Here is a 27520-nt window from a genome sequence, read left to right as displayed (position 1 = left end):
ATAAAAAGAAATCTCTTGGTTCTCAGATAATCAACAGTAAAATTTCATTAATACATCTCTTCATGCATGGAGACATATTCATATCTGTGTCTCTGTCTGTATATAAATCTTTATATCAATTGAATCATGTCATACATACTACATAATACAATATATCGATAACTTTTTTTAATATTTTGTTTATTGCAGTAGCATTGGTGTATAACATTGTACAAACTTCAGGTGTACGTCATTATACTTCTATTTCTGCATATATTACATCATGTTCACCACCCAAATACTGATTACAACCCATCACTACACACATGTGCCGAATTATCCCTTTCACCCTCCTCCCTCCGCCCATCCCCTCTGGTACCCACCAATCCAATCTCTGTCTCTATGTGTTTGTTTGTTGTTGTTATTACCTACTACTCAATGAGTGACATCATACGGTATTTGACCTTCTCCCTATGACTTATTTCACTTTGCATAATACCCTCAATGTCCATCCATGTTGTCACAAATGGCTGGATTTCATCGTTTCTTATGGCTGAGTAGTATTCCATTGTGTATATATACCAAATCTTTCTTATCCATTCGTCCCTTGATGGGCATTTAGGTTGCTTCCAAATCTTGACTATTGTGAATAACGCTGCAATGAACACAGGGGTGCATGTATCTTTACACATTGGTGTTTTCAAGGTCTTTGGATAAATACCCAGCAGTGGAATAGCTGGATCATATGGTAGTTCTAGCCTTGATTTTTTGAGGAATCTCCATACTGTTTTCCATAGTGGCTGAACCAGATTGCACTCCCACCAGCAGTGCATGAGAGTTCCCTTCTCTCCACATCCTCTCCAACACTTGTTGTTTGCTGTCTTGTTATTTATAGCCATTCTCATGGGCATGAGGTGATATCTCATTGTAGTTTTGATTTGCATTTCCCTGATAGGTAAGGATGTTGAACATCTTTTCATGTGCCTGTTGGCCATCTGTATATCTTTTTTGGAGAAATGTCTGTTCAGGTCTTTTGCCCATTTTTTAATTGGGTTGTCAGATTTTTGTTGTTAAGATGCATCAGTTCTTTATATATTTTGGAGATTAACCCCTTACCAGATGTATGGTTTGTAATTATCTTCTCTCAATTGTTAGGTTGTCTTTTCATTTTGTTGATGGTTTCCTTTGCTGTACAGACTTTTGACTTTGATGTAGTCCCATTTGTTTATTTTTTCTATTGTTTCTCTTGCCCGGTCAGACATGGAGCCTGAAAATATGTTGCTGAGAGCAATGTCAAAGAGTGTACTGCCTGTGTTTTCTTCTAGATGTTTCATAGTTTCAGGTCTTACATTCAAGTATTTAATCCATTTTGAGTTAATTTTTGTGTATGGTGTAAGGTAAGGGTCTACTTTCATTTTTTTGAACGTGGCTGTCCAGTTTTCCCAACACCATTTATTGAAGAGACTTTCTTTTCTCCATTGTAGGTTCTTGGCTCCTTTGTCGAAGATTAGCTGTCCATAGATGTGTGGGTTTATTTCTGGGCTTTCGATTCTATTCCATTGATCTGTGTGTCTGTTTTTGTGCCAGTACCATGCTGTTTTGCTTACTATAGCTTTGTAGTATATTTTGAAATCAGGGAATGTGATACCTCCAGCTTTGTTCTTTTTTCTCCGGATTCCTTTAGCTATTTGGGGTCTTTTGTTGTTCCATATAAACTTTAGGATCTTTGTTCTATTTCTGTGAAAAATGTTGTTGGAACTTTGATAGGGATTGCATTGAATCTATAAATCGCTTTAGGAAGTATGGACATCTTAACTATGTTAATTCTTCCAATCCAAAAGCATGGAATATCTTTCCATTTCTTTGTGTCTTCTTCAATTTCTTTCAGCAATGTTTTATAGTTTTCCGTGTACAGATCTTTCACCTGTTTGGTTAAGTTTATTCCTAGGTATTTTATTCTTTTTGTTGCAATTGTAAATGGGATTGTATTCTTAATTTCTCTTTCTGCTACTTCGTTGTTAGTGTATAGAAATGCAACTGATTTTTGTATGTTGATTTTGTATCCTGCAACTTTACCGCATTCCTTTATTATTTCTAAAAGTTTTTTGGTGGATTCTTTAAGGTTTTCTATATATAAAATCATGTCATCTGCAAATAGTGACAGTTTCACTTCTTCCTTCCAATTTGGATCACTTTTATTTCTTTTTCTTGCCTGACTGCTCTTGTTAGGACTTCCAGTACTATGTTAAATTGGAGTGGTGAGAGTGGGCAACCTTGTCTGGTTCCTGTTCTTAGAGGGATAGCTTTCAGTTTTTCACCATTGAGGATGATATTAGCTGTGGGTTTGTCATATATGGCCTTTATTATTTTGAGGTACTTTCCTTCTATACCCATTTTATTCAGAATTTTTATCATAAATGGATGCTGTATCTTGTCAAATGCTTTCTCTGCATCCATTGAGATGATCATGTGATTTTTATTCTGCATTTTATTAATGTGGTGTATTACGTTGATTGATTTGTGAATGTTGAACCATCCCTGCATACCTGCAATAAATCCCACTTGATCATGGTGTATAATCTTTTTAATGTATTGTTCTATGAGATCTGCTAGTATTTGCTTGAGGATTTTTGCATCAATGTTCATCAGTGATATTGGCCTGTAATTTTCTTTTTTTCTGTTGTCCTTGTCTGGTTTTGGTATCAGGGTTATGTTGGCTTCGTAGAATGTGTTAGGGAGCTTCCCCCCCTCCTCAATTTTTTGGAAGAGTTTGAGAAGGATAGGTATTAAGTCTTCTTTGAATGTTTGGTAGAATTCACCGGGGAAGCGGTCTGGTCCTGGACTTTAATTTTGGGGGGAGGTTTTTGATTACTGTTTCGATCTCCTTACTGGTGATTGGTCTATTCAAATTCTCTATTTCTTCTTGATCCAGTTTTGGAAGGTTGTGTGATTATAAGAATTTATCCATTTCTTCCAGATTGTTGAATTTGTTGGCATATAGCTTTTCATAGTATTCTCTCATAATATTTTGTATTTCTGAGGGGTCCATTGTAATTTCTCCTCTTTCATTTCTGATTTTACTTATTTGAGCCTTCTCCCTTTTTTTCTTGTGAGTCTAGCTAAAGGTTTGTCAATTTTGTTTGTATTTTCAAAGAACCAGCTCTTGGTTTTATTAAATTTTTCTAGTGTTTTTTTAGTCTCTATTTCATTTATTTCTGCTCTGATTTTTATTATTTCCCTTCTTCTACCAATTTTGGGCTTTCTTTGTTCTTCTTTTTCCAGTTCCTTTAGGTGCATTGTTAGATTGTTTACTTGAGATTTTTCTTGTTTGTTGAGATAGGACTGTACTGCTATAAACTTCCCTCTTAGATCCGCTTTTGCTGTATCCCATAAATTCTGGCATGTTATATTTTCATTTTCATGTGTCTCCAGGTACCTTTTGATTTCTCCTTTGATTTCTTCATTGACACAATCATTGTTCAGTAGCATTTTGTTTAATCTCCATGTATTTGTGGCTTCTCTGATTTTCTTCCTATAGTTGATTTCTAGTTTCATACCATTGTGGTCAGAAAGGATGCTTGGTATTATTTCAATCTTCTTAAATTTATGGAGACTTGTTTTGTGGCCTAATATGTGATTAATCCTGGAGAATCTTCCATGTGCATTTGAAAAGAACGAGTATTCTTCGGTATTTGGGTGGAATGCTCTGTATATATCTACTAGGTCCATCTGTTCTAGTGTGTCATTTAAGGCCAATGTTTCCCTATTGATCTTCTGTTTGGATGATCTATCCGTTGGTGTAAGTGGAGTGTTAAAGTCCCCTACTATTATTGTGTTACTGTCTATTTCTGTTTTTATGTCTGTTAATAATTGCTTTATATATTTAGGTGCTCCTACGTTGGGTGCATAGATATTTACAAGTGTTATATCCTCTTGTTGGATTGTTCCCTTGATCATTATGTAATGCACTTCTGTGTCTCTTTTTACAATTTTTGTTTTAAAGCCTATTTTGTCTGATATGAGTATTGCTACCCCAGTTTCTTTTCATTGCCATTCGCGTGGAGTATCTTTTTCCATCCCTTCACTTTCAGTTTGTGAGTGTCTTTAGGTCTGAAATGTGTCTCTTCTATGCAGCATATATATGGGTCTTCTTTTTTTATCCAATTAGCCATGCTATGCCTTTTAATTGGAGCATTTAGTCAATTGACGTTTAAAGTAGCTATTGATAAGTATGTACTTACTGCCATTTTTTTTTCTCAGTGTTTTAGTAGTCCTTCTCTGCTCCTTGCTCCTTCTATACAGAATTCATGGTCTCTTTAGTTTGACCTCTGTCTGAAAGCTCTACTCTTTAACTCCCCTCCTCCTTCATTTTATGTTTTTGATATCATATCTAACCTCTTTTTTGTGCATTTGTATCCATTACCCTCTTACCATGGAAATAGATAATTTTTCCTATTTGTGGTCACCTCTTTCCCCTTTAAATCAGTCCGTTTAGTATTTCTTGTAGTATTGGTTTCTTGGTGACAAACTCCTTTAATTTTTGCTTGTCTGGGAAACTTTTGACCTCTGCTTCTATTTTGAATGATAACCTTGCTGGGTATAGTATTCTTGGCTGTAAGTTTTTTCCTTTTAGCACTTTAAATATATCGTGCCACTCTCTTATAGCCTGTAAGGTTTCTGCTGAGAAGTCAGCTGATAGTCTTATGGGGTTTCCTTTGTATGTAACTTGCCTTTCTCTTGTGGCTTTTAGGATTCTCTCTTTATCTTTAATTCTGGACATTTTGATTATGATGTGTCTTGGTGTGGGCCTCTTTGGGTTTATCTTGTTTGGGACACTCTGTACTTCCTGTACCTGGATGTCTGTTTCCTTACTTAGGTTATGTAAGTTTTCGTCTATTATTTCTTCAAATAGATTCTCTGCCCCTTTGTCTCACTCTTCTCCTTCTGGGACACCTATAACACGGATGTTAGTGTGCTTGATGTTGTCCCAAAGATCCCTTAGACTGTCCTCACTCTTTTTAATTCTTTTTTCGTTTACCTGTTCAGCTTGGGTGATTTCTTCTAGCCTTTCGTGCAGCTCGCAGATCCATTCTTCTGTATCCTCTACTCTGCTTTTGAGTCCCTGTAGTGAATTTTTCATTTCCAGTATCGTATGCTTCATTTCTGGTTAGTTCTTTTTTATATCTTCCATTTCTTTGTTGACATTCTCACTGAGTTCGTCTATTCTTCTCCCCAGATCAGTGAGCATCCTTAACACTCTTTGTTTGAACTCTCTGTTGGGTAGGTCGCTCATTTCTGTTTCACTTAGCTCCTTTTCTAGGGTTTTGTCCTGTTCCCTTACTTGGAGTGTATTCCTTTGCCTCCTCATTTTGCCTCTTTCCCTGTGCTTGTGTCTATGTATTAGGTAGGTCTGCTACATCTCTTGCTCTTGGATAGGTGACCTTATATAAGTGATGGCTTAGGAGGCCTGCAGTGTGCTTCCCTCAGTTCTCCATGTTCCAGGAGTGACCCCTATGTGGGCTATGTGTGTTCTTCTGTTGTGGTGTGTTTGCTCTCCCTCTATGTGCCCAGAGAGGCTGAGGTATGCTCCTGGCAAGCTGTTGTAATGCTCAGCTGCTTGTAGTTGTTGTGGGCCCTTCAGAGTACTGTCCCAGTCCCTGGAGAGGTCTCACCTCTCACCAAGATGCACTCAGAGCCTATCAGGCGAGTCTCTTTTCACCAAAGCACTGTGCACCTTTCTTTCTGGTCATTCTAGGTCGCTTTCTTAAATGGGAGAGTTTTTGCATGGGCCCTTTAAGGGCCGGTTTTAATTTCTTTGTGAACCAGCTTTTCTGGGGGTACTCCCCAATGTTTTAGTAGCAGGCAAAGTCAGATATTATGCCACTCATCTCAATTGTGCTGGGTCCACAAAATGCCTACAGCAGGGGCGCTCCCTGGCTCAGGGCCCCACTCCTCCAGGGAGGACTGCATACCTTTGGGCTGCTCCCAGGTGGCCATGAGGCATTGCAGCTTGTGAAAGTGGCCTTTTTTCTCTCCAGAAGGGAATTTCTGCCTCTTCCACCTCAATTAGGATTGTCATTTGTTGCAGGAGTTCCTCTTATCCATTTTTCAGTTCTCTCTCAGGGGTAATTTTTCCATGAGTAGTTGTAAATTGGCTGTGTCCGCAGGAGGAGGTGAGTTCAGAGTCTGCTTACGCCGCCATCTTGACTTCTCTCTCCTCGATAACTTTTTTTTTTAAAGATTTTTATTTATTTATTTTTCCCCCCAAAGCCCCAGTAGATAGCTGTGTGTCATAGCTGCACATCCTTCTAGTTGCTGTATGTGGGACACGGCCTCAGCATGGCCAGAGAAGCAGCGCGTTGGTGCGAGCCCGGGATCCAAACCCGGGTCGCCAGCAGTGGAGCGCGCTCACTTAACCACTAAGCCACGGGGCCGGCCCTCCTCGATAACTTTTTATGCCACTACTTTTCCTCTTTACTTTTTTTTGCTGTCTAATTTGTTTCTGCCTCTTCTTCCTCAGGCAATAGATGATGAGGAAGCTAGGTTCCATGGTATGCGTCTACAGACCTCGCCCCCAGTGGAACCCCTGAACTTTGGTTCCCGTTACATTGTGTCTAGTTCTGCTCACCTGGAAATAATACCAGAGGTCAGTGAAATTCAAATATAACTCAACAGGTTTCAAATATTTTGTACTTTTGAAACAAATGGAAGAAAAGTCGAGGGTCAGTCGCTCAGACAATTTTTCTCTGAACCACGTGCTGCTGAGAGCTAGGCTACACTTCCTTCCATGGAATAACAGTATTTCCTAAAATTGTAAACTTAAAAGGGTGTTTGTCTCTCTCCCTCTGTTTTCCTCTCAACCAACCATGAGATTGTGTAGAAAACAGTGGTTGAGTCCATTGGCCAGTACACTATAGGTAACCCAGCCTTTCTACCCTCTACTGCTTCAAGTCACGTGGTGTGTTTCTTCTAGGAGTTGAAATTGTCCTACAGAAGCCCAGGAGAAATCCAGCCCTTCTCTAAAGTCTATGCTGGGAAGATGAAGGAACCAATTGAACTTGAAATTACTGAAAAAAAACATAAGAATTTGGTCTGGAAAACTTTGGTGAAGCCAGGTAGGTAGAAGAATGAGGCTAAAATTTGGTGGAGGAAAACATGCCCCTCTACCCTTGGTTGTAGTAAAGTGTGTCAAAGAGGAAAATCTGTTTCTGGTCCCATCCCAGAGGGGAAAATAAATCTGTCCGTTTATAGTCAATGTGAGTTAAACTAAGGTGGTGGCAGTGGTTCATCTCTAGGGAATGAACTGTGTAAGTAAGCCTGGGAGTGACAATGGCCATTGGTGCTAAGAATGGAAATGTCTCCTACCTGGGAGATAATGAGCAGGAAGCACTAATTATGAGTGAGAAGGAGCGTAAAGTCTATTTAATTCCACCTTCTGTGCAATTTTATAATTGTTGGCATACGTGGAGACTGAGCAGCTGCCAAAGGAGGAGGCCACAAAATTGATCAGAACGTTAAACAACATCAGGGATTTTAGAAAAAATGTAAGACCATGTTGAAAGCTTATTGGTAAGCATTGTTTAATGTCTTCCAAAATGCTTGCTCCAATTGGCAAATCTTCCATCAACTTATAAGTGTGTCCAAAGTTCTGCATTATCAACAATCACGGTATTATAACATTTAAAAAATATATGTTTAAATTTACTCAGTGTTGGTATTTCATGTCTAAAACACATTTGCCTAGATGATAATTTACGTAGGACAGTTTGGTGTTATTTTGTTGTAGCTTTCACACTTCTGAACATATTGGCTTGCAGATAGAAATCGAAAGAATATTGGAAAAATTTGTTCCTTCCTCTGATCATTTCTTTAATGGGCAGTGAGTGACTTTCTACTTACTTGAGTTCCATTAGTATATTAATGTTCAAAATGGGACCCTTACTTCAGAAAATGGAATTAAATTATTTCAATGGGTTGCATCAAAGATTAGAAAAACTAAATAAGGGTAGATGATTGATCTCATCCCACCCTCCAATTTTTCCCTCTTTTCTAGTGGATCTCCAGTTTGGTGCTGCATCAGCCCCTCTTGGTTTCTCAGGTCAGTGAAAGGTTTACACTATAAGCCAGAAGGATGTGTCTGATTTCAGGAGGTCTTTGAGTGGTTTCATGTCACTCAGTGAGGGCTCATTGCTTCGATCCTCGTCATTTACAAAGATCAACTGATGTCAGAGATAAATACAAACAACGAATATGATGTACTTCAGCAAATGTGTTAGGGTCTAATATGGAGACTATGAGTGCAACCAAATTATATTGGGGAAAATATTTTGCACCTGAGAAACTATAAATTAAAGTGTTTCAATATGGCTGGAAGTTAGTGGGATGGAGCAAACATGAGACTAGAGAGGCAGGCAAATACAGAAGTCGAAAGTCTGAGAATGACAGTTGGAATATTTTGGACCTTAGGCTGAAAGCAAAGGGGAATTAAAAAACAATGGATAACAATGCATGGATTCCTCTGAACAGTGTGAATGATTGATTGTGGGTGAGGAATGAACAGGAAGTGGGGAGCCAGGTTATGAGGCTATTGTAAAAATTAAGAGATTTGAGTTGGTATGTAGCAGAGAAAGAAATTATTTAAAATAAGGAGTCAAGATTCAGAGAACCTAAGTAAGTAATGGATTTCTGTCTGCAAATCCTTATCTCCTAATGCCCTCATCTCCATGTTAATTTAAAAATCATCCAAGGCAGCAATCTGCAATGTCCTGTGTATCTGTGTAAATGCTTGTGTGGCAAATGATGGAAAGCCCAACTTAAATGGACTACAAGTATAAAGGGAGTATCCTGGTTCAGGTGAATGCAAGGGCGACAGGTGGCGTTGACTTCCAGGAAGGCTGATCCGTTGGTGCAAATCACGTCACAATGAAGCAATATCACTCTATGTCTCCACCTTGCCTTCCATATTGTTGACTTCAATTGTTAGGCTCCATGCAGTCAAAGTGACAAGCCTCACATCTCAAAACAGACCATCCAGGAGAAGAAAGAAAGCATCCTCTGATCTCTTCCAATGAAGAGAAGGCTTCTCAGGGTGTCACATTGGCTTGAAATGATAAGAAACACATTTCCTGGCCAGCTGATGTTGTCAGGAAGTCCAGAGAGGCAAACTAGCTAAAAAATTCATGCCCCACATCTGGAGTTGCGGTTGGGTTCAAATTAAACTACAAATCCTGGTTAAGAATCAGGTAAAGATGTACCCTGATACCAAAACCAGACAAGGACAACACAAAAAAAGAAAACTGCAGGCCAATACCACTGATGAACATCGACGCAAAAATCCTCAACAAAATACTAGCAAATCGCATACAACAATATGTTAAAAAGATTATACACCATGATCGAGTGGGATTTATTCCAGGGATGCAGGGATGGTTTAACATTCGCAAATCAATCAACGTAATACACCACATAAATAAAATGAAGAATAAAAATCACATGATCATCTTAATAGATGCAGAGAAAGCATTTGACAAGATACAGCATCCATTTATGATAAAAACTCTGAATAAAATGGGTATAGAAGGAAAGTATCTCAACATAATAAAGACCATATATGAGAAACCCACAGCTAATATCATCCTCAATGGTGAAAAACTGAAAGCCATCCCTCTAAGAACAGGAACCAGACAAGGATGCCCACTGTCACCACTCCTATTTAACATAGTACTGGAAGTCCTAGCCAGAGCAATCAGGCGAGAGAAAGAAATAAAAGGGATCCAACTTGGAAGGAAGAAGTGAAACTGTCACTATTTGCAGATGACATGATTTTATATATAGAAAACCCTAAAGAATCCACCAGAAAACTTTTAGAAGTAATAAACGAATATGGTAAAGTTGCAGGATACAAAATCAACATACAAAAATCAGTTGCATTTCTGTACACTAACAACGAAGTAGCAGAAAGAGAAATTAAGAATACCATCCCATTTACAATTGCAACAAAAAGAATAAAGTACCTAGGAATAAACTTAACCAAAGAGGTGAAAGATCTGTACACCGAAAACTATAAAACGTTTCTGAAAGAAATTGAAGAAGACATTCTTCAATTTCTTTCAGAAGAAAGATATTCCGTGCTCTTGGATTGGAAGAATTAACATAGTTAAGATGTCCATACTTCCTAAAGCCATCTATAGATTCAATGCAATCCCTATCAAAGTTCCAACAACATTTTTCACAGAAATAGAACAAAGGATCCTAAAATTTATATGGAACAACAAAAGACCCCGAATAGCTAAAGGAATCCTGAGAAAAAAAGAACAAAGCTGGAGGTATCACACTCCCTGATTTCAAAATATACTACAAAGCTATAGTAACCAAAACAGCATGGTACTGGCACAAAAACAGACACACAGATCAATGGAACAGAATCGAAAGCCCAGAAATAAACCCACACATCTATGGACAGCTAAACTTTGACAAAGGAGCCAAGAACATACAATGGGGAAAAGACAATCTCTTCAACAAATGCTGTTGGGAAAACTGGATAGCCATATTCAAAAAAATGAAAGTAGACCCTTACCTTACACCATGCACAAAAATTAACTCCAAATGGATTAAAGACTTGAATGTAAGACCTGAAACTGTGAAACTTCTAGAAGAAAACATAGGCAGTACGCTCTTCAACATTGGTCTTAGCAACATCTTTTCAAACACCATGTCTGACCGGGCAAGAGAAACAATAGAAAAAATAAATAAATGGGACTACATCAAACTAAAAAGCTTCTGCACAGCAAAGGAAACCATCAACAAAACGAAAAGACAACCTAACAATTGGGAGAAGATATTTGCAAACCATACTTCTGATAAGGGCTTAATCTCCAAAATGCATCTCAACAACAAAAAAACTGACAACCCAATTAAAAAATGGGCAAAAGACCTGAACAGACATTTCTCCAAAGAAGATATACAGATGGCCAACAGACACATGAAAAGATGTTCAAAATCACTAACTATCAGGGAAATGCAAATCAAAACTACAATGAGATATCACCTCATGCCCGTCAGAATGGCTATAATTAACAAGACAGGAAACACATGTGTTGGAGAGGATGTGGAGAGAAGGGAACTCTCATACACTGCTGGTGGGAGTGCAAACTGGTGCAGCCACTATGGAAAACTGTATGGAGATTCCTCAAAAAATCAAGGATAGAACTACCATATGATCCAGCTATTCCACTGCTGGGTATTTATCCGAAGAACTTGAAAACACCACTTTGTAAAGGTACATGCACCCCTGTGTTCATTGCAGCATTATTCACAATAGCCAAGACTCGGAAGCAACCTAAGTGCTCATCAAGGGACGAATGGATAAAGAAGCTGTGGTATATATACACAATGGAATACTACTCAGCCATAAGAAAAGCTGAAATCCAGCCATTTGTGACAACATGGATGGACATGGAGGGTATAATGCAAAGTGAAATAAGTCAGAGGGAGAAGGTCAAATACCGTATGATTTCCTTCATTAAGTAGTAGATAATAACAACAATAAACAAACACATAGGGACAGAGATTGGACTGGTGGTTACCAGAGGGGAAGGGGGGAGGGAGGAGGGCGAAAGGGATAATTCAGTACATGTGTGTGGTGATGGGTTGTAATTAGTATTTTGGTGGTGAACATGATGTAATCTATGCAGAAATAGAAGTACAATGATGTACACCTGAAATTTTTACAATGTCATAAACCAATGTTACTGCAATAAACAAAAAATTAAAAAAAATAATAATAATAAAAAAATAAAATCAATTAAACAAACAGAAAAAAAAAAAGAATCAGGTAAAGATGATTTCATGAAGGAAATTGAAAAAACTTCCCTGTAGGGGGTGACTGTGCAGCACAACAAAACGTCTCTATACTTCCTAATATACAAGGCTCTTGAGCAAGAATTACCTATTACCTGTTGTCTGAAGGATAAAACTGAATCTCATCAGCCTAGTCTACAACACCCTTTAGAAGCTGATCCCAGTCCACAACTTGAGTCAAATCTTCATTCTGGCCACCATGCACTATAAATCACATCTCTTTCACCCTCTTTTCCTTTTTGCCTGGTGTCATCCTGTATTTAATACCAAAATCCTCCTCCTCAAATCCTCCTCTGATACTAACTCTTCTGTGAAGACTTTGCTCTAAAGTTAGTCATCCCCTCCTTTGTGACCGTAAAGCTATGGTTACATTTCTCCTTTATGGCATTATAGTAATAAAAATGACGATGATGATGATAAATGCAACTTATCAAACATCTGTAGTATGCTAAATATTCTGGGTATCTATATTTATGCTACATATCCACCATGTCTATTTAGTCTTGTCAATAAACTTTGGCTGGGCTTCACCAGAGAATCATGAAGGAACGTCAGAGTGAACATGGAAATGATCACGAAATAGCAATCATGTATGGAGCATCTCTGTGGATGCAGGTAGCACAAGACAGACACAGACCCTGCACTCATGGGGTTTATATTCTAACATGTGACAACAATGAAACTAATTTCACAGTGATTATCAAAATACAGTTGTGATATGTGTTCCAAAGGAAAATTGGAGGGATTTAAGAGAGGATGTAACAGGGGGCTCTGATGTAACTTTGAAGGAGTGAAAAAGTCACGGAGTGCATCCCAGAGAAAGGAAAAGAGTGAAGTTTATGCTCAGTTCTGAAGATTGATGGGAAGTTGCTAAACAAATGGGAGAGGTGAAAAGCAATTCAGGCAGCAGGAATAGAATAAGATAAGAATCATCCTGTGGCTGCAACTTCACCTAAATTTAGGAGTCATTGAATGTAAAATTCCACATAAACATTTTGATATAAATACCAAGATCTCACAGAAATTGCATCATTAAATTAACCTGTTTGGTTATAGCCCCAGATGACTGGACATTAATTATCTGTGCCATTTGTTAAGAAAAAAGGTTGAGGGGCATGAACTGTACATAAAAAGTAATCCTTCTTTTAGTGAGGAAACTGAGGTAGAAGAAAGTGATGTGACTTGGCCAACGTCACACAGACACTGAATATGGGCACCAGCATGAACCCTGAGTCTGCATGATGGAAAAATACCTCGTCTGTCCCCCAGTGCTTCTGTTTCCTCTGTGTTGTACTTATCCAGTTATGTCTCTTTCTACACAGCTTATCAGAAAAGCCTTGAGAGCAGGGAACAAGCCTTATCCATCTGCATATCTCTAGCATCACGCATAGCTACTGAAAATTTGTGAACTTGCAGATTTTTGTTCAATTATTCATGCATATATGAATGTACAGCAAGATAGAGCCCAGTGTAGGGTTCCAATGAAAAACAGAAAGTAGCAAAGGCTAGGCTCTCAAAGCTCGGAGGGGAAGGGATGGGATCGAAGAAGATGCATCCATTGTCTGTACATAAATTCACGGACCACTGAAAATGGACCGCTTATCCTGGGAATGTGTGTGTGTGTGTGTAAGATTTAGGCAACATGTGAAAGAGAATGAGAAGTATCTTCACACAGAATTATGACTTTTAGCTGGGCATAGGTTCTGAATCCTGTAAGTGAGCTGTTCCTCCCTAAGTCTGCAACTCTTCGTTCCATCCAGGTGCAGCCTTTGTGAGGCAGCATCACCGACAGCTCCAAGCCAGAATGGGGGACCTGAATGGGGTGCTGGATGATCTTCAGGACAGTGAGGTCCTCACTGAGAATGAGAAGGAGCTGGTGGAGCAGGAGCAGACACGGCAGAGGAAGAATGAGACCCTGCTGAGGCTGGTGAGGAATAAAGGGGACCAGGCCCTGGAGCTGCTCTTCAGAAGCCTTGCTGAAAGAGACCCTTACCTGGTGTCCTACCTCAGACAGCAGTATATGTAACAGTGATTCGGATAGATACTCAGGAAGAGGGAATCCAGTGTTCTCCACTGGAAATGGATAAATGGAAATGTGATCATTGGGTTCAGTATCCAAGACATCTGGGTAACATCTATTCATCACACAGGCTGTATTGAGGACTAATATGTAACTCAGCAGATACCTCTGTACTGTATCCTAATATCTTAACCTCAAGATATCTGAGGAGTGTAGTAATATTTCTACTAAATATTTTCTAAGCCCGGCTACAAAAATCACTATTTCATCCACTGGCACACTTCTTGGAGGCCAAGGGCGGGGGAAGGCAAAGGCAAGTGTGTTTATGATTGACAAGGCCCAGGGAGGCAAATTCTCCTGATTCATGTGGAAAGCAATTCCAGTGAACATTCCGTTTGCAGTCTCACCTTCTCACAACTAAAGCCAGGAAGGCTTACAAAAACTCTCTGTTGTGAACATTCAAGACATTCACAAGTATTCATGGTGGTGTTTTTAGAAATGTACCGTGCCTTGAACATTTTATCTAACGCTATTATTACTAGAATGATGTAAATACATTTGATGGAATAGAGCAAAGGAATGGAAAAAATGCAAACATGGATAGAAAACCTTTTGCCACTATATATAAGCTGGTAACAGGAACGGACAGGCCAAATTTTCATGGAACAGCTCCATGGAACACATAGATGGAGTGTCGATTAGTGGACCAGCAAGAGGAAAATGAGGAGCCTCAAGCTAATTCTGTGAGGTACATTAGCCTTTCTAGCTGAGTACCTCACAAAAGTAAGCAGAACACAATATTTGGATTGTACCTTTTGACCCTGTCACTTTATATCCTTTCCAGCTGTCTTTTGATTAGTGTTTGCCTGGCACATCTATTTCTATCCTTTTACTTTTAACCTACTTATTTCATTACATTTGAAGTGTGTTTCTGGAAAACAGTATAGCTGGGTCAGTTGGGTCTTTTTTTTTTTTAATCCATTTTGAGACTCTCTGCCTTTAATGGGTGTATTTGGCCATTTACATTTAATGTAATTATTGACATGTTAGGATTTAACCTAGGTCAGCCTTTTATTTTTTGCTTTCTGTTTGTTCCCTTTGTTTTGCATTCTTGTCTTTCCTTTCTTACCTTTTAAGGGTTATTTGAAGAGTTTTTAGTATTCCACTTAATTTATCTATTGTGTTTTTGATAATATATGTTTGTGTATTTTTAGTGATTGCACTTGAGATGAAAATATACGTACTGAATTCATCACTGTTTACTAGTATCAATAGTGTACCAATTAAAGTAGAATCTGGAAACCTTACCACCATTTAGGCCATGGTACCCTTCCCCTTTTATGATACAGTTGTCTTCAGTATCACCTCTCTTTATATATTAAAATTCCAATCAGAAAAAATGTTATGTTTTTTACTTTCAATTGTTGAGTATGTTTCAAGAACACATGAGGAGTGTAATCTATTAAATTTGCCCAGATATTTACCATTTCTGTTGCTGTTCCTTTAATTTTGATATTCCAAATTTCATTCTGCTATTTTTTCTTTGCCTTCTCTCTAAAGAATTTCCTTTAGCAATTCTTTTAGAGCTGATCTCCCGACTATGGATTTGCTTAATTTTCCTTCATCCAAAGATGCCTTTATCTCACCATCATTTCTGAAGGGTATTTTTGCTGGACATAATGACACTTCCTTTATTTCAGCCACACATTTCTGGTTTCCATGGTTCTTAATTAGAAATCTGCAGCCATTCAAATTGTTTCCCCATAGGTAATGTCTCATTTTTCTCTGGCTGTTTTCAAGAGTTTTTCTTTGTCTTTAGTTTTCAGTAAATTGATTATGCTATATCTGGGTATGGATTTTGGGGGTTTATCCTGTTTGGGATTCATTGTTTCTTCAGTTTGTAGGGTGTCTTTCACCAACCTTGGAAATTTTCAAATATTTCTATAAATATTTTTTTTCAGCTCTGCATATCTTTCTCCTCTCCTTCTGGGACTCTGATGGCATGAATGTTAGATTTTTTGTTGTTGACCCATAGGTTTCTGAGACTCTGTTAATTTTTTCCCTATCTTTCCCTCTCTCTATTATTCTCATTGGGTAGTTCTTACTGATCTAAATTCAAGTATATGGTCTCTCTCGTATGTCATCTGTATTCTTCTAGTCAGTCTATTCACTGAATTTTTGTGTGTGTGTGTGAGGAGGACCAGCCCTGAGCTAACATCCAATGCCCATCCGCCTCCTTTTTTTGCTGAGGAAGACTGGCCCTGGGCTAACATCCGTGCCCATCTTCCTCTACTTTATATGGGATGCCTCCACAGCATGGCTTAACAAGTGGTGCGTTGGTGTGTGCTCAGGATCCGAACTGGGGAGCCCCGGGCCACCACAGTGGAGTGCACGCACTTAACCGCTTGTGCCAGCTGGCCGGCACCTTCACTGAATTTTAAATTGTGCTTTTTATATTTTTTAGTTTTAAAATTCCCATCTGGTTCTTATATATGTTTTCTATTAATTGGCTTATATTCTATTTTAATATTTTCTATTATGCATACATTTTCATATTGTGCAAATGTGTGGGCAATTGCTTGTTAGAGCATTTTTATAGTATTTCTTTTAAAGTCTTTGTCAGATAATCCCAAATAATACCCTGCATCATCTCATTACTTGCTGTTTACTGATTGTCATTTTCCACACAAGTGGAGATTTTTGTGGCTCATCCTTATATTCTGAGTGAATTTGGTTTGTATTCTGGACATTTGAATGTCCATTTGAGACTCTGGGTCTTGTTTATATGCAGTGGATAAGGTGGATTTTTTTAACCTTCTGTGAACTGTCATTCCAATGTCAGGTCAGTTTTCTAAGCCCATGCAGTGCTATTCAGGTCTATCCTACATATAGGCCAATAGGATTGGGCAGAGGTCTCCCTATTATCTCAGTTCTCAAAGTTCTTGTGATCCTAAACAAGGACAGACTTATGCATACACTAGTTGAGTTTGAGCATAGCAATTCATAAATGACATTATAAGTCCTCGTTGTACAGCTTCTTCCTTTCCATTATTGTTATTGTGGGAGCAATGGTATTTTGTGACTTTCCATATCCTAACTTGAAGTAGAAACGAACTTTTAAATTTGAAGGTAGAACTTTATAATTTAGCCAACAAAATAGGAAAAATCTTATTTTTTTAAAACAAGACAAAAGCACAAATTATTAACAGTCAGATGGATAAATCTGAGTGTGTTAAGATTAAGAATAGGGGCCGGCCCCATGACTTAGAGGTTAAGTGCACACGCTCCACTACTGGCGGCCTGAGTTTGGATCCCAGGCTCGCACCGATGCACCGCTTCTCCGGCCATGCTGAGGCCACGTACCACATACAGCAACTAGAAGGAAGTGCAACTATGACATACAACTATCTACTGGGGCTTTGGGGAAAAAAAAAAAAGGAGGAGGATTGACAATATATGTTAGCTCAGAGCCGGTTTTCCTCAGCAAAAAGAGGAGGGTTAGCGTGGATGTTAGCTCAGGGCTGATCTTCCTCACAAAAAGAAAAAAAGATTAAGAATAGGAGTCAGATAAAAAAAATCCACAAACTAGAAAATGTAAATAGCAGATTATTTTTATAATATACAAGAAACTATTGAACATCCATACAAAAATATAAAACCCTTGGTTAAAAATGGGCAAAAGTTATGAGTAAGATATTGCGGAACATGAACCACAGTGGACAATGAACTAATTTAAAAAATTTCAACTTCGAGTTACCAGGAACCTTACATAAAAACTATAAGGAGATACCATTTTACATTCATCAAGTTGTCAAATATTAGAGTCTCTAGATTCTAGTATTGGAGAGTATATGGAGCACAATAAATATTTAAGTACTATTTGTTATGTAAATATTCACTTCAGAAACTAATTTGAAGCCATAGAGTGAAAAGATACACACAACTTAGTGCCAGATTTTCTCACCTTTTTATAAACTCTAGAAATAAATGCAAGTAACTATGCTCTAGGATCCATATGGATCCACATACAGATCTATTCCCTGTGGCACTCTTGGCCATGGAAATAAGCCAAAATAACCCAATATCTGTGAACTTGAGAATGGATGAAAGATGAGGATGTAGTAATAAATTGGAATACGAACCAACAGGGAAAATGAATTAACTTCAGCTACCAATTAAAGCTTCTATAATTCCACAAATACATCTTTGAGGAGAAAAAATAATCCAAGCTTGATAAAATACATACAGGCTAATGCTTCCCATAGAAAGTGAACTCAAATATTACTTTAGCAGAACTACACAAGTTTTAAATCTATAAGGAAAAGCAAAGCGATAATAAAACATTCCAGAGTGGTTAATCCTAGTTCTGAGGACCTAAGTATAACAGAGTGAGTATAGTTAATAATTCTGTGTTGTATACTTGAAATCTGCTGAGAGAGATCTTAAGCATTCTCACCAAAAAGAGAAAGAAACTATGTGAGGTGATAGATGTGTTAATTAGCCTGATTGTTGATATGACTTTACAATGTAGATGTATATCAAATCATTACATTGTACACTTTAAATATATTATAATTTTATTTCTCATTTATATCTCAATAAAGCTGGAGAAAAGAATGGTTAACAGTGAGAGGAGGGCCGGCCCCATGGCTTAGCGGTTAAGTATGCGCACTCCGCTACTGGCGGCCCTGGTTCAGATCCCAGGCACGCACCGACGCACCACTTCTCCAGCCATGCTGAGGCCGCGTCCCACATACAGCAACTAGAAGGATGCGTGACTATGACATACAACTATCTACTGGGGCTTTGGGGGAAAAAAAGGAGGAAGGTTGGCAATAGATGTTAGCTCAGAGCCGGTCTTCCTCAGCAAAAAGAGGAGGATTAGCATGGATGTTAGCTCAGGGCTGATCTTCCTCACCAAAAAAAAAAAGGCATAAAATGTCATTATAGTAGCACATAGTTGGGACATGGTGTTTTTCAGTCTTGCATTCTCTGCCTTTTGAATACTGTTCCTAGTCCATTTTCATTTACTGTAATTATTGATATGGTTGGATTTTTGTTTGTGCTATTTGTTTTCTGTTATTTCATCTGCTTTTTATGTCCTCTGTTGTTTAGTATATTGGTGTGGAAGTGCTTACAAAGGCTAAGGTGGATAGTAATAATGGAGTAGGTTTTCATTATAACTTGATAAAGCAAGTTATAATGTCCTATGTCCCCCAGAATGGTTAAAGGCTCCCACCTTCACCAAGCTTTAAGGAAATACACAGATGAAAGGAGTGTAATCATTCTTCAGAAGGTCTGGTATGACTGTTCCCTGAAGAACAGACATGAAACTGGGATATACTGTCAATAAAATGAGCTCTTGAATTTCCAGAGGGGAAGATGGGACCCTGGAGTGGCACAAGTTAAATGGTGATGTTAAATTAAGTTAAATTAAATTAAATCTGCAGAGGCAGGAAGAGGCAGATTACTGTACTGGGCCATAGGTCCAAACAGAAGTTAGAATGGTCTGATCTACAGAGATCTTTGTGGCAGGTAATTAATTGATCACAGGGTCCATCAGAGTGACAGAAATGAGAAGACTTCAAGAGTCTTACTTGGTTTGTAGCAGTGATGGAGACTCTAGGTCTGGTGAACAATGATGTGACCTGAATCACCACAGTAAAGGGTCATGGCTCCTCAGTCGTGCGAGTCAATTCTTAGAGCCAGGACCCCTTGAATAAATGAAAACCAGGTCATTTCTGAGAAAGAAATCAGATACACTGACAAAAATTTATATTATAATTTTTACTTCTATGCTTCTCCAAAGGGAACTGTGGCCTTGTGACTTCTTTACTGGAGCAAATCAATAGTTTCTGGTACCTGCTATGCTGATACTTGATCTGGTGAATTCATTTATTTTCTCTATATTTTTATTAAGACCACCAGAATCAGTTTTCTTTAACCTGACAAGAATAATAATATTACTTCCCTGTCTGACCTAAGAGCAATAGCATCTCTCCATACCTTTGTTTACATACATATAAACATATGTGTGTGTTTATATGTATATATATATATATAACCTTATATATAAATATATGTGTGTCTGTTTATATATGTTATATAATCTTGATGATTTTTCTTTTTTTAACTCTCCCTTTCTTCCAATAGCTAACATAAGTTCTGCTAATAGTTTTGTACTTTATGCACAGAATTTAATTTGCAGGAAGTCAAAAGTTATAGAAGTACCAAACATCACACAAATACAATCCTACAGGACTTTTTACATCCTCTTTAGGGAGAGGGTTTTGTGTGGTTTTGGTTCTTTGAGAGACAAATGCATCATGTTATATAGGAAGTATAATTTTGCTATTATCCTCATTTGGAAGAAAAAGGGGTAGATATGGATGCTAAATTGACAATGAGTTGGACTGTGCTTGATTTCGGTTTGTCAGCTTGGCACTATCTCTTGTCTGAGGCTCAGAGCATTACCCTACAGGACCGTACAGATCCTACAGTACCCTCTTCCCTGTAACGTCCTGGGTTAGATGTGGCCAACACAGGACCCTTGTGTTTGAGAAGGTAAGAGTGAGGCAGACACCTTAAATCTTATAATATGATGTCATTCAGACCCCATGATAGACACAGAAGCTCCCAGCAGTCTCCAGCTTCCAGCTTGTTGAGAGCTGTTGAATTTGAGCATCAGCCTTAACGAATGCCATACTCATTTATGTCCTATCTATGTGAACCTACTAATTCTGTTGCCATAACAAGCATATAAACAGGATGTACAGGAAAAAAAATGTGGGTTTTAAATACATTGAAGTCATGCAGATACATGAAAGATTTGTTAGATCAGGAGCTATCACCCTCAGCACAGGCCAGAAAATCCCTTGCTGTGGGGACAGTCCCGTGTATTGTAGGATGTTTAGCAGAACCGTCTGCCTCTGCCCACTAGATGCCAATAGTATCTCACCCAGCTGTGACAAAAATATCTCAGAACACTGCCAGTTTGTCTCATGTGGGGTGAGGAAATGGCCCGGGTTGGAAAACTTTGTGTTAGATCAATGTTTAAAGTGATAACTGTCTTGGAAGAAGTGCATGATGCAGCCAAAACTCTGAAAAGGAAGTTCAAATACACATCCTACACTTCATGTGCTACAGGTAAAGGTTCTATGAAAATGTCATATTTTGAAACACACAGGTTTAGAGATAAAATGCAATCCAACACCCTGAAGAAAAATATTTCATATCACATGCAAATTTGTCTCTCATATAGGTCAAACATGTCTTAGGTAATATACTAGAATTAATGCTGCTAGTATTCGAATTCTACTTTTTAAATAAAACCGAATTTTGTAATCTAAGTCTATTAAGAACTCATGGAATCCACTCTCTGAAAGTGGTACATCTGGGCCTGAATACTGAAGGTTTGAATGTTTTAACACCCTGCCCTCATACTGAAGTGTCAGTCATTATATTTTCCATTGTTTTTATTTTTCGGGCTCCATTATTTTTAACTTTCACATTATAACCTACTTATGCTTCATTGGAGGCCTGGCTGACCTAAGTAAAACATGGAAAACATCACGAAGGTCTTGCTTCCAAGTAACGTGATTTTTGGGTTTTTCCAAATATTTCAAATTTGTGTTAGGTTCATGGGGAACTTAATGCTTTTCATGTTATAGATGTACACCTTCTTAATTCAACCACATCTGAAAAAGCCCATAGATTTGATTTTCATACACTTGACATTGGTCAATGCTTTGACCATGATGTTCAAGTTGATACCAGATGTCGTGTTGTCCTTTGGAGTAAGACATTTTCTGGATGACATTGGTTGTAAGGCAACTTTGTACACATTCAGAGTTATTCGGGATCTTTCCATCTGAACTACTTCCCTCCTGAGTGCATTTCAAGCCATCACTATCAGTCCCAGTGCTTCTAAATAGGCATGGCTTAAATCTAGAATCTCTACATGCACTTTCCCCTCTTTCCTTTTCTTCTGGATCATTAACATGCTCATCTATATATGAATCATCATAAACCTAGGATCCATTACCAATTTCACTACGTTGAATTTGGATATTATCAAGTATACTGTCAAACGAAGCACAGTGAACTTCACCATTCAATGGCATTTCTAAGTGTCATGTTGATTTGAGATCCCCTCTTTGTGGTTCTTATGATGTGGTCCAGTATCTACATGGTGAATGTCCTCTGCAGACACTACAAGCAAGCTCAGCATATTCACAGCCCCAGCCTCTCTTCTCAGCCATCTCCTGAAATCAAAGCCACTTACTGTATACTTTTGCTAGTTAGTTGCTTTGTGTTGTTTTATTGCTCAAGCAACTGTCTTATTATCTATTTGGCTTACGGACTTGAGAAAAATACAAGACTGGAGAGAACTGCTGGAAGTATTTCTCCATGCTACCCAACCATCTGCCCTTTTGTGCTGTTGAAAAATAATAAAATTTTTTCCAAATTTATTTCTTCCCTTTCAAAGATAAGAATTACATCTTTTTTTTTTTTTTTGGTGAGGAAGATTGGCAGTGAGCTAACACCTGTTGCCAATCTTCCTCTTTTTGCTTGAGGAAGAGTGTCCTTGAGCTAACACCTGTGCCAATCTTCCTCTATTTTGTATGTGGGACACCGCCACAGCATGGCTTGATGAGCGGTGTAGGTCCGTGCCCAGGATCTGAACACACAAACCCTGAGCTGCTGAAGCTTATTGCGCGAAACTTAACCACTGCACCACCTGGCTGGGCCCAAGAATTACCTCTTTTCAAAAGAGCATTCAATTATTGATCTGATACCCCACAACTTCATTCTGCAACAGGAGAGTCTACATAATGATTGATTTGAGAAAAAAATGCCATGATATTAGAAATGTTTTTAGTTTAATTTTGAACCCCAATTTTTCATGGTTGAACTTTGGGAAAGTGTTATCATTACTTAACCAATCTGATAAATTATTTCGAGGTATAGTGAGCAGTTTCAGAAGAGTACATGCAATACGTAATCATGTATTAATTATAAAATTATGCAAAGCAATATGGTTTATATTTTCATAGGAAATCATACACGTTGGCAAGAATGAAGGAAAACATAAAAATGAGAGATATATAATTCAGGGTAGTGGTTACTTTGTGGGCTATGGGAAGGATGCACATAGGACTTCATCAGCATTTGTAGTGTTTTAAATCCTAAACTGAGTTCTGGAGCATTGCTTATTGCTTAATTATTTATATGAATTTTTAACTTTGAAATATTTTATGCTGGTTTTAAAAGAACAGAATCATATTTCTTTTATATTTTCTCCAGCTTCATTCAGGTATAATTGACAAATAAAATTGTATATATTTAAAGTGTACAGCATAATGATTTGATTTACAAATATTTTGTGAGATGATCATCACATCAGGTTAATTAACACATCTATCACCTCACAAGTTAACTTTTTTTTGTGGTGAGAATGCCTAAGATCTACTCTCTCAACAACTTTCAACTTTATAATACAGTATTATTGACTATATTCACCACACTGGACATTAGACCCCAGAATTCAATCATCTTATAACTGAAAGTTTGTACCCTTTGACCAGCATCTCTCCATCTTCCCCACCCTCAGCCCTTAGTAACCACCATTCTACTCTCTGTTTCTATGAGTTGGACATTTTTTTTTTGCTTCCACTTTTAAAAGAGATTATACAGTATTTGTCTTTCTCTGTCTGACTTATTTCACTTAGTATAATGCTCTCAAGTTTCATCCATGTTGTTACAGATGGCAGTATTTCCTTCTTTCTCATGGCTGAATAATATTCTTTTTTTTTTTTTTTTAAAGATTTTATTTATTTATTTTTTCCCCCAAAGCCCCAGCAGATAGTTGTATGTCATAGCTGCACATCCCTCTAGTTGCTGCATGTGGGACACGGCCTCAGCATGGCCGGAGAAACAGTGCGTTGGTGCACGCCCGGGATCCGAACCCGGGCCGCCAGCAGCGGAGCGCGCGCACTTAACCGCTAAGCCACCGGGCCGGCCCGAATAATATTCTATTGTATGTATACCACTTTCCTTTGTTCATTCATCTGTTGATGAACACTTAGGTTGTTTCCATATCTTGGCTATTGTGAATAATGCTGCAATGAACATGAGAGTACAGGCATCTCTTTGAGATCCTGATTTTGTTTCTTTCAGAGATATACACCAAAAGTGGGAGTGCCAGATCATATGGTAGTTCTATTTTTCATATTTTGAGGACCCTTCATACCATTTTCCATAGTGGCTGTGTCAATTTACATTCCCACCAACAGTGCACGAGGGTTCCCTTTTCTCCACACCCTCACCAACACTTGTTATTGTTTGTCTTTACTTATTTTTGTTGAAGTAACATTGGTTTATAGCATTATATAAATTTCAGATTACATCATTACATTTTGACTTCTCTATAGACTACATTTTGTTCACCACCAAAAGTCTAGTTGTGGTCCACCACCATACAAATGTCCCCCTTTACCCATTTCACCCTCCCCCCATCCCACTTCCCCTCTGGTAACCACCAATCTGTTCTCTGATTCTATGTGTTTGTTTGTTACATATGTTTAATCTTCCACATATGAGTGAAATCATACAGTATTTCTCTTTCTCAGTCTGACTTATTTCACTTAGCATAATATCCCCAAGGTCCATCCATGTTGTTGCAAATGGCAAGATTTCGTCTTTCTATTTTACACCTGAGTAGTGTTCCATTGTATATATAAATATATACCACATCTTCTTTATCCATTCATCTATCAATGGGCAACCTAATTGCATATTGCTTTTCTTTTTGATAAATGCCATTCTAGCAATTGTGAGGTGATATTTTATTGTTCTTTGATTTGCATTTCCTTGATGGGGTGTAAGCCCTGACAGTTGGCTTTTCATTTTGCAATGAAAGTGCCTGACTTAAGCTTTGATTGCTGAGGCATCCAGTTCAAAAAGGGCTATCTCCAATAAACACAATGCCAACCACATGACTAGATAAAGAACCAAGTCACAACCCACCCCACCCACCCAGGGATCCTTTGTTTTAGAGATCTTGGTTGGTTTAGATAACTACCATTTGGGCTGCTGGATTTTTCTCTTCCCACACTTTCAACTCCTACTTTTATGTTTTAAATTCACCAACAAAGAATAAGCCCACAAAACCCTAGGCCCCCACCCTCAACTCCAATAAAAGGAGAATCCCAGGCCTGTGCTTTCTTTCTCTACCTCTAACCTCTCTGTGGTTGCCCCCAGGTGTGCCATGTAATTTCCAAGTCCTGTAAGTAATAAACCCTTTTTTTCAAGTTCCCTGATGTTTATTGCTGAAGGGGGTCTTGCAATCATAATATGAACTGCAAGGGCTGGGCCAGACACAACATTGTTTATTGATGGGATGAGATTGGCACAAGACACCTGATGACTAGTGGTGTTGATACGAGCCTCTTAGTCTCAAGTTCATGCCCCCAATGTGCAATAAACCAATCACTGAGACCTCGGTGCTTGGAGATGGAGAAGGGTTTATTCAAATTGGCCAAAGTGAGAAGGCAGGAGGATAGGTTCTCTCAAATCCACTTTCACAAGAGAAGAAAGCAGGGGGTTTTATAGAGCTAAGGGGTGTGGCAGGAGTTTCAGGGGAACAAATGGGTAATCCATGTTTCTTTCACTCTACATAAGCCCCAGGGCAGTCTGACTTCTGGGCATCAATGGCAGCTGGGGACCGGTTATCTGGTGATCCTAACTTCCTTGAAAGCATTCTTTTTCTTCTGCAAAACAAGCTCATAAATCCTTGTGACCCTTGAGTTATCCCTTAGATGAAACAAGAAAATAGCAAATTGACAAGATTAGCTTCTTTTCATCTATGTCTGTGTTGGGAACAAGGTCAGAAGGTAATCTTATTGAATATATACAGGAACCCCCAGGTACCCGGCTTCACTGTTGAGTACCTTTTTACGTACCTGTTGGCCATTTGTATGTCTTCTTTGCAAAAATGTCTATTCAGATCCTTTGTCCATTTTTCAATTGGGTTATTTTTTATCTCATTTTATTTTTTTACTGTTGAGTTGTATGACTTCCTTGTATAGTTTGGATATTAACCTCTTATCAGATAGATAGTTTCCAAATATTTTCTCCCATTCTGTAGGCTGCCTTTTCATGTGGTTGGTGGTTTTCCTTGCTGTGCAGAAGCTTTTTAGTTCGATGTAATCCCACTTGTTTATTTTTGGTTTTGTTGCCTGTGTTTTGGTGTCATATCCATGAAATCATTGTCAAGAACAATGCCAAGGAGATTTTCCCTATGTTTTCTTCTATGAGTTTTACAGTTTCAGGTATTGCATTTAATTCTTTAATCCATTTAGAGTTAAATTTTTTGTGAGTAGTATAAGATACAAGTCTAGTTTCATTCTTTTGCATGTGGATATCCAGTTTTCCCAACACCGTTTATAGAAGAGACTATGCTTTTCCCATTGAGTATTACTGGCTCCTTGTCATCTATTAGTTGACTATACATGGGAGGGTTTATTTCCAGGCTATCTCTTCTGTTCCATTGGTCTATGTGTCTGTTTCTATGCCAATACCATACTGCCCTCAGGTGGCACACAGGGAGCTGGTTATAAAGTGGGGCGTGTATGAGTGAGGTTCATGAGCATTGGGGTTGCCTGTGGGCCACTTGGGGAGATCTGGAGACAAGGAGTCCCCAGAGACCCATGGGAAGGCTTTCTAAGGGAGTCTCCAAAGTGGCTAGTAGGATACATGCCATTTTGATACAATCAGAGCCCTGGTTGCCGTTCTCTCGGCCCATCTGTGCCCCTCAGTCATGGAGCTCACCTCAGTGCCCTGGGGGGGATGAGAAAGAAGTGAGCTCTTTGGCAGTGTCCCACACAGCTGAGGAATCCAGGCACTTACCTGCTCTCACTTTCATGCATGGGGGAAGTGGCAGGCTGAGAGGATCTCTGTTGGCACTGACGCGTGACACCTTGGGTGAGGGGTGCCTTGGGTAAAGTGGAACTGTTCCTCTTACCTTCTGCAGTGCATCCAATCTCGGATTACTTTCCTCCAACAGTGTGCTGGAACTTCTCTACTGGACTCCTGGACTTCCACAAAGGTTATCTCATCTGAGGGCGATTGTCAAAATCAGCATTCTTTGGAGAGAAGATGGCAGAAAACTCTCGTTCCTCCTTCTTGATGATGTCACTCCAAGTCCGTATTCCTCCTTGTCACCATATAACGTCAGATGTCCTTCTAAGCTTTCATAATTTATTAACCAAAATTTTGTTTTTTATTCATACAATGGTGCTCACTGAGAATGTCCTTTATGGATTTTTTTTAATTTTATTTATTTCCCGTCCCCCAAAGCCCCAGTAGATAGTTGTATGTCATAGCTGCACATCCTTCTAGTTGCTGTATGTGGGACGTGGCCTCAGCATGGCCGGAGAAGCCGTGCTTCAGTGCACGCCCGGGATCCGAACCCGGGCCGCCAGCAGCGGAGCACACGCACTTAACCGCTAAGCCACGGGGCCGGACCCCTTTATGGGTTTTTAAAAGCTTCATCCCATAAATATTGGTCTAGGTTATTGAGAAAGCAATATTAAAGTGATGAATTAAAGTGGTTTCTTCAAGAAGAAAGCAAATTAAAGTGATGAATAAAATGTTTTAAAT

The 27520-nt window shown here is 38.6% G+C and overlaps 1 protein-coding gene and 1 pseudogene across 3 annotated transcripts in view; both read left to right on the top strand.

Annotated features, from left to right (window-relative positions):
• Positions 1-27299, top strand: part of LOC101397620 (caspase recruitment domain-containing protein 8) — a 51850-nt gene extending 24551 nt beyond the window's left edge. Inside the window, exons 10-14 of one of the 3 annotated variants that reach the window (XM_087421436.1) lie at positions 6500-6625; positions 6953-7094; positions 8033-8077; positions 13599-13765; positions 26925-27299. In XM_087421436.1, the coding sequence (XP_087277562.1) occupies positions 6500-6625; positions 6953-7094; positions 8033-8077; positions 13599-13765; positions 26925-27047 (603 nt within the window). In that variant the 3' untranslated portion in view covers positions 27048-27299. Of the gene's footprint in view, positions 1-6499; positions 6626-6952; positions 7095-8032; positions 8078-13598; positions 15325-26924 lie in introns of those variants that run through there. The other 2 variants (XM_087421438.1, XM_087421437.1) reach the window with 2 other exon arrangements.
• Positions 21418-26498, top strand: LOC101397880 (vomeronasal type-1 receptor 4-like; annotated as a pseudogene).
• Positions 27300-27520: the final 221 nt, after the last annotated feature.

Source organism: Ceratotherium simum, chromosome 33, assembly GCF_057802395.1.
Source record: "Ceratotherium simum simum isolate JZ-2026a chromosome 33, ASM5780239v1, whole genome shotgun sequence".
NCBI lineage: Eukaryota > Metazoa > Chordata > Mammalia > Perissodactyla > Rhinocerotidae > Ceratotherium > Ceratotherium simum.
This window is presented reverse-complemented; position numbering and strand designations above follow the sequence as displayed.